Raw genomic sequence first — 15,536 nt, 5'->3', positions numbered from 1 at the left:
TTAGCACCCTGTGTGGCTGTCACAGCCAATTGGGATTCTTGGAACATGGGCATAATTCACCATTATTGGGTCTATGTTCCAAGCCTCAATGGCAGCCAGAGTGCGTCCTTATCACTAGGTTGTCTCCCCTGCCACCTTCTTGCCACCCCTAACCCAGATTTCCATGATTCCCATAAAAGGACAACCACTTCGCCCTTCATCAATTGCACCGGTCTCCTCTTCTGCTGAATGGCCACCAAGTAAAGAGCACCATTTCCTTTTTTGCATAGGGCCCATTTTTCTTTGGGTAACATTTACATTCATTAGTATATGCTCGAACATAAGCATCATTCTATGAGCATGGGGGTCTTTTTAAACTATCGCCTGTTTGTTTTTTTACTTGTGGGTGTTAATACAGCATTAACACGTAGAGTGGGCCAACCCTTCTGGTAAAAGCACTGTGAATTCTGCGTTCAGCGCCCTCGCTTCGCTCTTAACTTGGATGACAGCCGTTATCCGCAAGGATCAACCTCTTCCAGTTTAATATTGCCTCTGTTAAGTTTAGTACTGAAAGGGATCATTTACATTCACAAGTTCTCCCTGGGGATCGGTCATTTCTGCTTTCGTATGTGCTATCTGACCTATGTATCGTGATCAGGTGTGTGGTGTAACGCTTTGCTGTGTGTGATGTGCAATGTAAAGGGAAGAGAAGTGTTGTGTATGGCTTGGCTTTGCAGAAGGAATGTTGTGATGTCATGCGGAGTGTTTATGCTTGAGTGATGGAATGCATGGATGAATGTTCTAACCTGGTCAGTTGTTCAGCCAGAGGCCTGGGTGATGGGCTGCCAGTGTTTTATATGTCCTACCTGTAACTTATATGTAACCTGTTTGACTGCTTGTAAAGATACCAATGAAGCTGGTAATAAACCTAGCAAGTCAACCTAAGAAGGCTGTGAGTCACTTCACTACAAGGTTAGTGATTGTTGCATTGGCCACCTTCTAGCTTGATGCTCTAAAATGGCTTATTCTTATACAGTTTGTATGCCACATGACTCTTGGCACCGACCAACATCTGCACCTGAACCATTTTGTATAAAACACTGCATGCTTCCACATTTAAAAGAAAAATATTATTCCAGCTTAACCTACTTTAAAGGTCACTTTTTGCTGCATCAATTTCCTAAGGCGGGGTGGGGTGGGAGATTAATGAGTTGATTTAGAACTCCCAATGCTCAGGAATTAGTCATGTGATGTTGCATAGCTTTTTTTCCTTCACCGTTGCACCACACGTACTTATACAAACAAACTCACAAACAAGCACACTTAAATTGACATACACACACTCCTCACAGGACTCCATAACATGAAAAGCATGGCAGCACGTGCACATGACATCAAATATAGAGATGGCAGATAACCTTGTTGACGCATAAGACACAGGCTAACAACGTTACATGCTCAGTCCATGCCCCAGGTTTTGGACCTTGGTTGCCTATCATCTACATGAGCAAGTCTGAAGCATCATCCTTTTGTCATGAACTCTAAAACGGCCTTTGTTTAACTTGGTCTAATTTTCTTTCCCTAGGAGTTAGTGCTGGAGCCGGTCCTGAAACGGGCAAAGTACGAAAGCCTACGCTATGCCAACCTACTGAAGCAGATCAGCTGTCACCACAGTGCTGTCTTGCGGCAGTGGAAGTCTCTGCGCCGTCTCCTGACCTGTGAGCGGGGTGCCTGGGCAGAGCGGTAAGTGGTAATTCCAATAATTTCAGAGTCCTGAGTGGGAAACGTTAGAGGAGCACAAACATATTTTGTTCTGCCCCACTGTTTCTTTTCATCATTACCTGTATGGCACATGCCTTGTTGGATCAGGCCTGAGACTGCCTTGTCTGTTACTAGTTATTTTACCTACACGTGAACAAGAATAGCTGCTCTACTAGGCAATAATTGCCATTGCTATCAAGTAAACAACAAATATCAGGTTCTGGTCTCTAGTGTTCTGCAGGAATCGACACCAGCTGATAGAAGCTGGGGACCAATAAAATTTAGAAAACGTAATCCCAAAAGACAAACGCCGCACCGTTGCCACATCTAAATCCATAGAATTTGATCTACAAAGTACAGACAAAATTGAAATCCCTCCAGGTGAAAGACGTCTAATACCCACGCCGGGATTGACGTTAACTCCACCCCACCCCCAAAGGAACTTATATTCAACTATCTTCCAGCTTGAGTTTTGCCTGGCGATCTGAATGAGATGTCATGGCAGGGATTATCGATCCCGATTTCTGAGGGGATGTTAAAATCTTCCTACATATTCATGGGAAAACCCCATATGTTGTGAGAGAAGGCGGGAACGTTGCTCAAGGTACATTAGAAAAGGCCATATTTCCAGTTCCCCAAGAAGTAACTGAGCAAGAAGAGACAGAACAGGGTACCAGAGGTTTTCGGGAAGCAGATGTACATATAATAAAAAATCTCCCTCCGAAGATCTTGAAGAGACGGCTCCCTTGCCCAATTTAGCATTTGCCCAAAGGAATGATCCCATCCTCACAGAAGCCTTTAATAAGGTGATTACGGAAGAAGCTGGACGGGGTCAGGCTAGGCTCTTCTTTTTAAAAAGAGACCTGACGGGGTACATTGAACACAACTAGTAGTACTAAGAAATCATAGGCAGATGGTATTGGAGCTACCCCACTCTCATTTAACCGCCACCCATCAAGGTATAGGAAAACTCAGAACCAAATAATACAAAGGTACTATTTGCGTGGTGTCTTTGCTGATGTCAAGAATTTCATATCTACTTGTTACATATGTCAGAAGACAACCAACAGCCTGGTACCACCTGCTCCATTGCAACCCTTTCCCAATATTAAGGTACCATTTTCACGAATTGCTATGGATATGGTGTGGCCCATAGAAACCTCCACACTGGGGAATCACTACATCTTAGTAATACTTGACTGTTACCCTATATCCAGAAGCCTTTCCTTTGTGAAATAATACCATGCAACAAATCTTGAAACATCTCCGTTCATTACTTTTCAGAGTAGGGTTCCAAAAAGAGATGTTTCTGGATCAGGGTACTAGTTTTATGTGTCACTTAATGCAGGAGGTTAAAGAGATCTTGACTATTAAAACATTAAGGACCTCTGTATATCATCCATGTACCAAAGGCCTTGTAGAACATTTTAAACAGACCTTGAAAAGAATACTACAGAAACTAGTGGAGACAGACAGAAAGAGCTGGGGTGTAATGATACCCTGTGCACTCTTTACCATCAGAAAAACATCACAGGCTTCTCTGGGATATTTGTCATTTGAGCTTCTATATGGAAAGACACCCTGCAATGTCCTTGACATGTTGAAAGAAACATGGGAAGAGAGGGAAGAAGCTTTGTTGCCAATTTCTCAAACTGCACAAAAATTATAATCACACATGAAGGCAGTATATGAAATTGTCAAGAAACATCTTTGGGAAGCACAGGAAAAACGGTATAATCGACAAGCAGTCACCCAAATCTTTTCAGTTGGACAGTCCCTGTTGGTATTGTTACCTACCTCCGAAAGTAAAATGATTTCCTGCTGGCATGGTCCTTATTATGTCCTGGAACGGAAGGGTCTGTTGAACTATCTAATAGCACAACCGGATAGATGCCAGAAAATGCAGATCTATCACATAAATCTGCTTAAAGAGTGGAAAGTTGATCCCATTGAAAATACCACCCTTAATATGGTGGCCCTGCTGTCTGACCCTCCTCAGGAAAATCCCCTGATCTCCTTAGGTGTGTCACCCTCCCAGCAGGCTGATGTTCAAGATCTATTAGATCAATTGAACACCCGGGGAGAGTAGCTGATTTATTTCATTATTCGGACCCCAGCTGGAAAAACTATAACCTCAAGCTTCCCGGAAGCTCGAAAAAAAGGTAATCAAGCAAGAAATAGAAGAGATGCCTAGGGTGGGCATAATTGAACCCTGAGAAAGTCCCTATTGTTCTCCCATAGTCTTGGTCGCCAAACCTGATCGATCTTGGTGCTTTTGAATTGACTTCAGCAAACTGAATTTCATCTCCCTGTTTGATAATTATCTAATACAATGCTGCGCATTGATGAACTGATAGAAAAGTTGGGAACATCGAAATACATATCCACATTAGATCTAACTAAAGGATATTGGCAGGTTCCTCTGAATCAAGCTGATCTAGAAAAAACAGCTTTCTCGACACCACAGGGCCTGTTTCAATTTAACGCCTTACCTTTTGGCATTCATGGGGCCCCAGCTACCTTTCAACGTTTGATGGGTCGAATATTAAAACTCCATTCAGCCTATTACAGAGCTTATCTGGATGACATTGTTGTCCATAGTGATTCTTGGCGTACCATGTTCACCATCTTTACGAGATCACAAGGCCCTAAGAAAAGCTGGGTTTGGGGCTAATCCACGAAAATATTATCTCAGCCAATCAGCTGTTAAATATGTAGGGTTTTTCATTGTAAATTGATTAATCCAACCCCAAGCTGAGAAGATAAAAGCAGTCGTAAGAACGCCGATTCCAAAGACCAAGAGAGAACTTTGCGCCTTCTTGGGGTTGATGGGATACTACTGGAGATTTATCCCTAATTATTAAAGTATTGCTGGCAAACTGACAGATAAGTTGAACAATGCACAGTCTCAAAAACAAACATGGAACCAAGAGGACTAGGAAGTTTCAATGGTTTGAAAACCATCCTTTGTAGTGAACCCATTCTTAAGATGCCGGACTTTAACAAAGAATTCCTGTTACAAACTGACTCATCTAAAGTTGGGTTAGGAGCAGTCCTCTCACAAGAATAGGAGGGAATAGAACATTGCATCTTGTACGCAAGGCGGATAAATGTTCCTCGGGAAGAGTCCTATGCTACAGGAGAGCTGTAATCTTTGGCCATAAAATGGGCTGTCACCCACTTGCGCTATTATCTAACTGGTAGAAGATTTAGATTGATCACTGATCACTCCCCTCTAACATGGATAAACCTTTGAAAAGATACTAATGCCAGAGTAATGAGATGATTCCTGGACTTGTAGCTTTTCTGGTTTTCAGTAGAACACCGAAAGGGGCAAGAACAGGGGAATATAGACTTCCTGAGCAGTTTTCAAATCACTCAATACGCTATATTCTCACATCCTAATGACTTCCCCAAAGCATCTCTGATCAAAGGTGCCTTGATTAATGCCAGGTCACTCCCTGCGCACGCCTCAGACATTGCTGATTTGATCACAACACAAGACCTTGACTTCTTGGCTATAACAGAGACCTGGCTACATGCTGCCGCAGTGCCTTTATTAGTTCTCGCCATTCCCTCCGGCTACACTATTATCAGATGCTACCGCAACACTAACCAATCTAAAGGCGGAGGTGTCATTGGCATCAGAAGCATTAGCAACCAACAAATCCCATCTGCAGAACTCCTCTCGGTCAAACTCCCCATCTCTCCAAATCAAACGGCCACACTCCACCTAATATACCATCCACCTGGACCCATCTCCACTGTCCAGATCCGAGCCCACCTCCCCTTTCTCCTCACCTGACTCCTCCGAGGTACGAACACATGGATCAGTCTCAACCTTGCCTGGCTTCTCCTTAGTCCTTGGAACCTTGTTTTTCTGTGTTCTGGTCTTCTTTTCGTGAAGATAAGGTCTGGCCCCTCCGGAGGCCACCTTGACAGAAGAGTGGACCTATCACCGGGGAACCCAGGGGGCCAGCCTCAGTTCTAGGGAAAAAGCCTGAAGGCGGAAAAAACCCTAGTCCATAGATGGGTTCGGAAGGTAGGTCCTTTAGATGGCACAGATCTATAATTTGCAGTTCCAAGATGTCAGGGGTGATGACGTAGTCAGTGTAGCTGAAGGCAGGAATCCAAGAGACAAAAGCCAAGGTACGGAGTAAAGGGGTAGCAGACCCTGTGAATAGGGTAGGAAAGGGAAGGTATAGAAAAGAAAAGGATAAAGAAGTTAGAAGCAACAGGGAAAGGACTACTATACCAAATCAGGGAGAAGGCAACTGGAATGTCTCAAGTAGTCAGAAGCAGCGCTAACCCACCGCGGCGAAACGGAAAGGAACAACTCGCCAGAAGGTATTACGCCGAGAAGGTAGAAAAAGGTAGAAAAGTAACAAAGGCTTTAAGAATCGCTGAGGCGATTAGCACAGCGCTTCCGTGTTTGTGAAAGAAAGAAATGACCAGTCCGAAGGGCTGAAGGAACAGCCGATAGCAAGTCCAGTAAGGAAGCTCCTGTTCCCGGACGCGGAACACAGTGCGAGAAGCACCCTCGCGTCCAGAGTACCAGGTTGAAGTAAGGTAGGTTGAAGTTTAGAGCAAAGTAAGAAATAGGGAAGCGGTACCGCAGCAGATGTAACAGCGGCACTCGTGAGCGTAGAGCAGAACTGTAGCGAGCACGGAGCCAATAGAAAGGTAATGAATAGGGATAAAGGGAAGGAACAAGGAGAAATGAGGACTAGAAGGTATACACAGGATGGCGATAATCCAAAGTCGGAGCGTTGAGAGAGTGAAACAACAGATACAACGCGCCGAAAAGTGGGTGGAGCCGGATTATATAAGCTCCAGCGTCATGTTGGGCGCCATGTTAGGTGAGGACTAGACCGATCACCGTCGGAACCGCCAGCGGTACCAATGTTTCCAATCTTGGGTCCTGACATCCACCTTGTCAGATGACATTATGTCCATCATAGCTGGTAAAGGCAAAACTAAATCACAAATCATCTTACTTGTGACTTCAATCTTGGATTCCAAGACCCTAATGACCCTGCAGCTCTTGATCTGGCTAACACATTAATCGACTTGGGCTTCACTCACCACATCACGGAACCTACTCATTCCAAAGGGAGAACCCTCGATTGGCTAGCTGACTCCAACTGCTGCATCAATCTTCAGGCCAACCTACCATGTGCATGGTCAGACCATCACACAATCATCTTTAATATTAAAGCCATAGACCAATGCCTCAAACAAGACATCGCCCCAGCCATCCAGACCAGAAATAAGAGACATAACACAGGAAAAACTGCTCCCTCTTATTCTCCGGCTGAATGCCATAGCCCCAATTAAGCCTAGGAAACCCAAACCCCATAACTCACCTTGACTCGTGGTTCACCCCACACCTAAGAGAACTCTGCAAAGTAAAACGCTCTGCCGGATCCCGTTGGAAAGGTCACCACTCTGACGCCAACTAAGAAAACTTAACCATTGCGTCCCTTAACTACAAAGAAGCGATTTTCCAGGTAAAAAAAGATACTTACAACTGTCACATTATGGAAGCCAAATCTAACACCAAAGAGCTCTTCAAGATTCTCAAAGAACTTGAATCTCCTGCAACCCCCCCACCCCGACTCCCCTGGGCACCTGTAGTAAGAACAGTACGTGGTGTACAAACATACAAGCTGCTCTCCTTGTTAAAATCACAAATCTCTAGGCCAAAATTAATGCTAAAAAATCTTGTCCCCGGACTGACAACCAGCCACCTCCTCCCACTCGCACCACCACCTCCCCCGACTCTACTCGCAAGCCTTTCAGTTTCACACTCCTCAGTACCATTGAGGTTTAATACATAATCAACAAGCTTAAACCGTCTAATTGCCAAGGCGACCTGGCATTGTCCCTGACAATCTAAAAGATGCATGGGTCACCCCCTTGCTCAAAAAGCCCACTCTTGACCCTAGTATACATACCAACTACAGGCCTTTTAATACGGTTCCTTTCCTGCTTAAAATCCTGGATCGCGCTGCTTACCTCCAGATACAGGAGTACCTCGAATCCAACAAACTCCTTGGCGTTAGGCAATCAGGCTTTCGGCCTAGGCGCGGTACAGAAACTGCCCTTATCGATCTGAAAACACAAATTGAGGACCTTAAAGACAAAGGGAAACTGGCTCTGTTGCTCCTATTGGACCTATCTACAGCCTTCAACCTTGTTAACCACTGCATCCTTTGTCAACACCTCTCGTCATCCGCCAATTTTTCTGACTCTGCCACTTCCTGGATTAGATCATTCCTTGACAATAGATCTATGCGGGTTTTCTCCCCCGCCGCGGCCGCTGAGCCTTCACCTGTTCTTTGTGGGGTGTCCCAGGGCTCCTGTGTGTCGCCCACACTTTACAACGTGTTCACTAAACCTCTTTTTGATATCCTTGACTATCTGGGTGCCACTTACACGAATAACGCCAACGACACCCAGATACTCATCCCTATCACTGGAGACCATTTGGTGGACACCAAATCATTGAATGACGTCTACCTGGATATACAGGCCTGGATGGCTCAACATGAGCTTTGTCTTAATGATGGTTCACACTATCATTTTAGCAAACTTGATCCTGCTTTCAAGTCTTTCATCATTGACGGCAACACCATCAAGGTATCTAATGACACCAAAACCCTTGGTATCTACCTTGATTCTATCTTGTCACTGTCCAGACAAACCAATTCCGTTACATGTGCCTCGGCCTGCACGTGCAAACTGATTACCGTTTGTCGCCACTTTCTCTCCACGGCCAACTGCATTATCTTAGCCAGACCTCTTGTCATGTCCAAAATTGACTATTGCAACGCTCTTTATCTGGGGACTAGTTAACGGAACCTAAACGGGTTGCAGGTCACTCAGAATAACTTCATCAGGGCAGCCCTCAACATTCCAAGAAATAATCACATATCAGACAGCAGACGTAACTTGGGCTTGCTTTCAGTAGCCCAAAGAATCTCACTAAAAACCCTGACACTCACTCATAAGCGTCTTTCTAACCAGACTCCCACATACCTCTCCAATCGATTTAAACCCCACACTTCCACTCCCCCGCAGCGATCTGCCCAAGGCAACTGTCTCACCCTCCCCAGGTTCAAGCGGCAGAAAGCGGGTGGAAGCAGCTTCCCGGTGCTAGCAACCAAATTATGGAACTCACTGCCCACTACACTCAGGTTCGAATCTTCTTTTTACGCCTTCAAATGTAAAACTAAACTATGGCTTTATGATAGCGACAATTCCACTAAGTAGCGGCCCTACTCGCTACCTAGTCCCTATTTTGACCATTTCCTACCATACTCTGGCACACTCCTGTATATACCTGCTATTGTAAATCTTGATTGTATATGACCTGTATATACCTACTCATGTAAATTGTGATTGTATATGACCTAATTCGTCCCGTGCTCGCTACATGTTTTCCTCTGTTGTTTATACCTGCACTATTTCATATTTTTGTGCTGAACTTGCCTTATATGTCTTTGTAACCTAACGTAAGATACGCGCCTAGATGCCCGAGGGCCAGGCATGCTTTACAAATAAAGAAATACAAATACAAGAAGGGGAAGCCACAGAGATAAGGGGAAGGGTATGTGATGAATCGAGGGAATTCGTCACTTATCCCCAAGGGGGAGCCCCTTCCTGTGAGGCTATGGAGGTGAGCCTGCTCCGCAGTACCCTCCCTAGGGGTAGAGGCAAGTGGGACCTTACTGGGAGAGACTCCCCCGTAGGGGACAAGGACTCCCGTTCCCATGAGGAACTCCCTACAGTGGCAAAAACAATCGAATACAAAAGATGTTCTCAAACTCAGGAAATCTCTTTACATATAAACTGGGACGAAAAAGCTGTACGAAGGATGCCATTATTTTGATTAAGGAGATGATGTCCCTCTAAATAGAATTTACCACTCCACTGAGACGAATACTGTGATGCTGGAAATGCATTGAAGGGACAGGACCTCCATGTCCTTGTCCTGTTCCCGTTTTATCATGTGTGTTCTCTGCTATTTTCTGCACAGGAGTCCATGTGGGACTGCTGGCAGTGCAGCTCTTTCTCTTTTTGGTTAGGTGTAGAGACCCTTGGGATATCCTTATGGCACCCATGGGTGGGGGTACAACCCTGTACCCTTAGTGTATGTTTTGGGGGCACCTGTGTGTGGCCCACAAAGCAGGGTATGGGCTGGTGGCAGCTCCAAGCTTAATTTGACAGGTGCTCTGATTATCCTCCATTTTGGGATACCCATGCCCTGCCATTGGAATCAGTTGATTCATGATAGGAGACAAGATGGTCCCTGTGGCCTCTTGCTTTCTATTGCCTGTTACCTTGTTTTCCCAATTCCTGGGAAGCACTGACTCTGTCCCTTCCCCTGACTGGCTGTTGGGTGGAAGTTCCATATATGGTATTGGGGGTGAAGTCCAGGCCAGACTGGCTGGAGCCTTCCCAGTGACTGTTTGTTGTGGGTACACCCTTGGGGTGGAACCTGGGTGAATGGAGTGTGTGACCAATATGCACTTCATGTTATGGGTGTATGGTTTCTGGTATGTGATACAAAGACTGAGACAGCCCTGCCCAAAACTGGTATGAATGCAGTTTGGAGTGCTGAATGGCAGAGTGCTTGTCCCAATCCACATTCCTTGTTGTGAGTGTCTGGAAGGGGAAGAATGGCCTGAATGCACAGTGAGCCTGATTGGCTGCCTGCCTGAATGAATGACCTTCTGAGTGATTGGTTGCCTAAGTGTGACCCAGCAGAATGAATGAGAGACCAAACAGTATATCTGGGAACCTCTCACTGATGGAAATCGTTCAGAAGCTGAAGTCGAACCTTTGTACAGGAGGGCGGAGTGACCTCTGACGGGCCCATAGGATCAGAGCTCACCCTCAAGTACTTTAAGACGAGATAGCTGCACCTTGAGGTGGATGGGGTGCGGGATTCTCTTACTCCAACACCAATCAATAAGGACAACTCAGTGGTTTGGCAAAAGGAAGTCCGTTTAATGACAAGTACAAAAAACGGGGAAACATGGAAATCAACAGTGATGCGATCGGCCGTCTCGCTTCAACTCCCCGAACTTCATGCAAACAGTAACTTTTATATCCAAAACTCGTCATCATTGGCGTGTAACACTCAAAAGTTTGTCATTCGATTGGTTGGAAAAGGTAACTATAATATAGGTACTGTATCTGTATATGGTAAAAGGGCATTGGGATTGGATAACTCTTATCTGGTAGGCGTCTACGCCCATCCCTCTACATCACTCGTGCCCGACGTCACTAAAAGTACGACGTCACATTGGTTCTACTAGCTATAAGACCCTAGATTATTTGGTCCATTGTGATTGGGTCGGTTCCACCCCTAGGCATAAATCTCCACTTTAATTAGCAGCATGCAGAATGGTCACCCAGGTGCAGTATGCCCCAAGATTCACCCTGCCTACCTTCCATCAATCAGTACTTTAAGGCTATGTGTCAATTAGTTGGTAGAGGATGGCCTCGAAACTGTAGCTTATTATCAGAAAAGTTATGGCATCCTCTAGTTCTGGGTGACATCAGACGTTGGTACCTCTACGTGCCTGGCTGGTCACGTGTTAGTACACCATGAATCTGCTTCATTTTCCTTCTGTTTGCGTATTTGATTCACCCTTCGGCCTTGCCACTTGCCTGGGCCTCCTTATCTCGACCTTCACTTTGCTCTCCTCCCTTCCTTGGGTTGACCTCGAATTCCCAGGCATGAGCTGCTTCTTGCTATGTTTCGATTCCGCTCTTTCGTCTGGCTTTATGCTGGTATACGTATCCTGGCCTATTTGACCCCTAGCAACTTGGGTTAATTCTGCTTTTGTATTAAGCGGCTTGCACTTATATAATGTGCTTTGTTGAGGTAGATATATAGTTGGCGCTTGCCGCTCTATTCTTCTACTTAAGCATAGCAAGCAGTACAGTTTTCCTTAGCTTCTTGCGTTCCAAGCCTATTTACAGGCGTTTAGCTTAGTTGCATATTTTCATCCCACTTTATGGTCATGTTTTCTTTCTATTTCAACATCGCCTCTTCTTCTAAGTCCATTACATCTTTATCCATAATATTTAATCTTTGCGTGTCATCTTTTTGTGTCATTTTGTTCATCTGTGCGTCTGTCCGGGCCCTTGTGTCGTCATCATTCACCTTCAGTTAAGGCCCTTTGGGTCCCTTCTGAGACAGTTCGCAAATAGTCTTCATTTAGTGTCAGCTGCTGGTACGGTTGTCTCAATGGATACCGTACTGCCCATGGTTGTCTGACTATTGGCACTTCAACAGGTATTGCTCTTCTGATGGGCACGGGGCAGAGCCCTAGTGCAGCTCTCTGCTGATTTATTTGCTCGTCATACGTCACATATCTTGGTGTGTATGTTCCTGGTACTTCAGAATGGGTGGTTGGAGTGCAGGCCATACCTGGGACCCCCTCCACACTCCCCCCCCCCTCTTGTTGGTTCATCGACCACTTCTACTTTTTCTTTTGGATTCGTCTTACTTTGTTCTTCTGTAACCACCTCTTCGTCTTCTGGGTTTGTACATAGTGGTGTGAAGGAGTGTCTTTTTGGGGTACATATTTTCATCACTCCTTTTAAGTTTCTGTCACGATGCCTGCCCCCGGGAAACCAGGTTTGGCCCAGCTACCCCGGAAGCAGGCATCATGCCATTTAATGTAAGCCCATGAACCCCAATTAGGGGCTATTTGGGTGCAGTCCTGGCGCCTATGGCGCCGGGCTCATAAGTTCAGAATCAGTCCTGGCGCCATGGGCGCAAGGCTCATGGTCAAGGACTTACCTGAAGCAGACCATGCTGCTAACTTACCTGAGGCAGACCATGCTGCCAGTGACCAGAAGTCAAATGAGGCCTAGGAGGGTCTATTTTTCCCTAGGAACTATTTTTTACTCGGGTGGGGCCGCGGAAGGATACTTACCTGGAACTACTTCCAAGGCTATTTAAACCACGCCCTGACTGCAACCCATGCTTCGCGTTATTCTGCACCTGCAGCATAACGCTCACCGTGCCTGCAGCAGCTTCCAGTCTTCAGCCACGCCCGCCTGAATGCCGGAGCTCCTGAAAACCTGAAAGAAAGCAGAGGGAAGGTTAGAACCGGAGTTTTTACCTGCAATCCTTACCTGAATCCTGAATCTTCTTGGCTCTGACCTAGAAGGAAGAAATCATCAGACGCGCGCCGCTTCGCATCCTGCAGCGCCGCGCAGGAACTCACCTGAAGCAATCCTCTGCATTCCATTGCGCTTTTCAGCATCCAGAGGCCGCTCTCCAACACCTGTGGAAATAAAGACAATAAGATGAGCAAGGGAGCATTCCCAGACAATAAAGGCAATCCCCAGGACTTAACTGATACCACAGGGGTTACTTACCTCATCTCGGGTCGGCGCGGCCTCCACAGCTTCACCGCCGTACCCCGGCCCCAAAGGGGAAACAAAAGCAACACAAAAGCGCAAGTAGGGGAAACCGAATTCCGCTACAGACTTACCTGGTTACTGCCTGAGGCCGCAATCACCGGAACCTCCACCGATTCAGCGCCTGCAAAAGGAAAGGGTCACAGGTTAGACCAGGTCCTCATTATCGAACTGAACAGAATCCATAAACACTCAACTGCATCTTACTGGTTGCCACTTGGAACTCTTCTCAAGAACTATTAAGGCAACCTAGGGAATTTGGACAGAGTGAAGGCCAGACGTTTTTGAACTCTTTTTCAAACTATTTCCTTACGGAGTCAATACCGTTCTGCAACTCTCCAACATCCCACACCAGTGAAGTAACTGGTCATCTACGCGCCCCTGCGCTCGAGGCAGGATGGAGAGCTCATCTTTCCAAACTATCAGGTGAGAACATAGCAAGAGTTTGGAAGTAATTTGTGGGAAGAGATCGCAGGAGTGGGGGAAGGTGGGGTTGGCGCCCAGTCCCCGCAGGTGGCTAATTCCCTTTTCTCCATTACAGAAGAATATTCATACGGGCAAAACAAGCTAAACTGGGTGGTCCGGTCCAGTCCATCATTTCGGCGCCCCGTGTGTCGCTGGAAGAGGTAACAACTGCCCAGTTCAGATCGACGCCCCCGTGGACACCAGGTGAGCGTAACAGTTTCCTGCTGTTTTCACATGTTCATCTTTATTCTATGTCATTAGTTTACATTGTCCATTTGGACTACAATAGATCCATTTTCCTTCATAACTTCTACGATTCCTGGGGTACAGGAACTTTGTTCCTTCTGGCGCAAACTCGCTGGCCTTCACAAAGTCTCTTATTTCATCATCCATCAGGTCTCTGGGCTTCCATCCTAGCTTGACATCGATCATGATCTTCATCCCTATGGCTTTCTTTGCCATTTTCTGGCATTGCAAGATTATTGTCTTAACACAAAATCCTAGTAGTATCATCAATAGTAGGGCTCCAAGGAACTTGAATATGTCCGCCATCCATTGTGGGACCCATGAGAATAGTGATCCAAACCAGCAGCCGTCATCAACTACGTCAGTTTCGTTGATCATCTGGTTCTGCAGGTTTGTTAGCATATCTATGGCTTCGGTTAAAGTTCCATTTTCTTCGTCTTGAGAAGGTATAAATGTGCAACATGATTCCCCGATTTTTGCACAAACTCCTCCATCCATCGCTGTGATCATGTCAAGTACATATCTGTTCTGGAGAGTCATTAGTCTAATTGCTCTTAACTATTCCTTGATTGCATTGAATCCCTTTACTGTCGAGTTGATGGTCTGCAGTAATTCCCATCTGGTGATTTGCAACCATTTAGTGTTTGCTCCAACTTGGAATCTTGGCATGAGGATTGTCGCAAACACTGATGAGGTGAGGCTGAACAGCCTGTGCTCATATGGGATTACATGAAATGCTTCTTCTGATTTGGCAGAAAAATAATTTTCTCTCTTCAGACGTGTTGTCAGTTCCACAGATCTCCTTTTCCTCAGGTGGGCATCTGCTTTTGGGAAACTGTCAATATTCAGGTCACCTTTCGGGATCACTAGTGCTGGAATGTGGACATTTACTATTGTGCATATGCCTCCCCAGTTTCTCGGCAGTCTTATGTATGCTATGAATCCACACGCCCAATAATGATCCATAATTACTGCTGTTCCGTGAGTCATTCCTGGAGCTTCAAAAATGTGTCTGCAGTTCTGATTCTCTCCCATATTCCTTGTGCCATTGTTCCTGAATCACAATTTTGGGCTTTCCAGTGGAACTATCTGCAAGAGTCTTCCCCTGTCTTCGACCCATGTCAGCTATCTTGTGAGTTTTGGCCATAGAGGTTTGCACAACCTCTGTGAGTTTTCTATTGCCTCCTTGCAGGCTCCAAGGACCATGCATGCTCAGCAGATCACCAATCCTTCTTCCCATCCATTGTGGGAAAGCACTGTTCCCCAGATCTGCATCTGGCCTCTGTTCTTCCAAATTTGAGCCTCTTCTGGGGTTTTTCCTTGGACGTTCAGTTTCGGGTTTATTTCCCATCTTATTCCTGCTCCTTTAACTTCAGGCTTTTCATACCTGATCACGTGATTCCTAGTATGAGCTCTATTTCTCATCTTAATGTCCTGGACGTAGTCATCTTCATCGGGGTACTTCGTTTCAGTTGCCCATATCAATGAGGCATCCCTCCCCATGAACTGGCCTCTGGTGTTGCACATTGCTACGTGTGCCAGACAGTGTGCTGTCACGACATCAATTTCTACTGCTACGAAGATCTTGGATTTTCCCATGCTGTACGGCGGAAGTGCACAAACGAAGCATTCTCCTT

The 15,536-nt window shown here is 45.8% G+C and overlaps 1 protein-coding gene across 4 annotated transcripts in view; it reads left to right on the top strand.

Moving 5' to 3' along the window:
• The window catches only part of NBEAL2 (neurobeachin like 2), a 1,179,347-nt gene that overhangs the window by 840,056 nt on the left and 323,755 nt on the right, over positions 1 to 15,536 (top strand). For all 4 annotated transcript variants that reach the window (XM_069645798.1, XM_069645800.1, XM_069645799.1 and 1 more), the window contains one exon: positions 1,565 to 1,722. In XM_069645798.1, the coding sequence (XP_069501899.1) occupies positions 1,565 to 1,722 (158 nt within the window). The remainder of the gene's footprint in view (positions 1 to 1,564; positions 1,723 to 15,536) is intronic.

Source organism: Ambystoma mexicanum, chromosome 2p, assembly GCF_040938575.1.
Source record: "Ambystoma mexicanum isolate Mex_15411 chromosome 2p, UKY_AmexF1_1, whole genome shotgun sequence".
NCBI classification, from domain to species: Eukaryota; Metazoa; Chordata; class Amphibia; order Caudata; family Ambystomatidae; genus Ambystoma; species Ambystoma mexicanum.
This window is presented reverse-complemented; position numbering and strand designations above follow the sequence as displayed.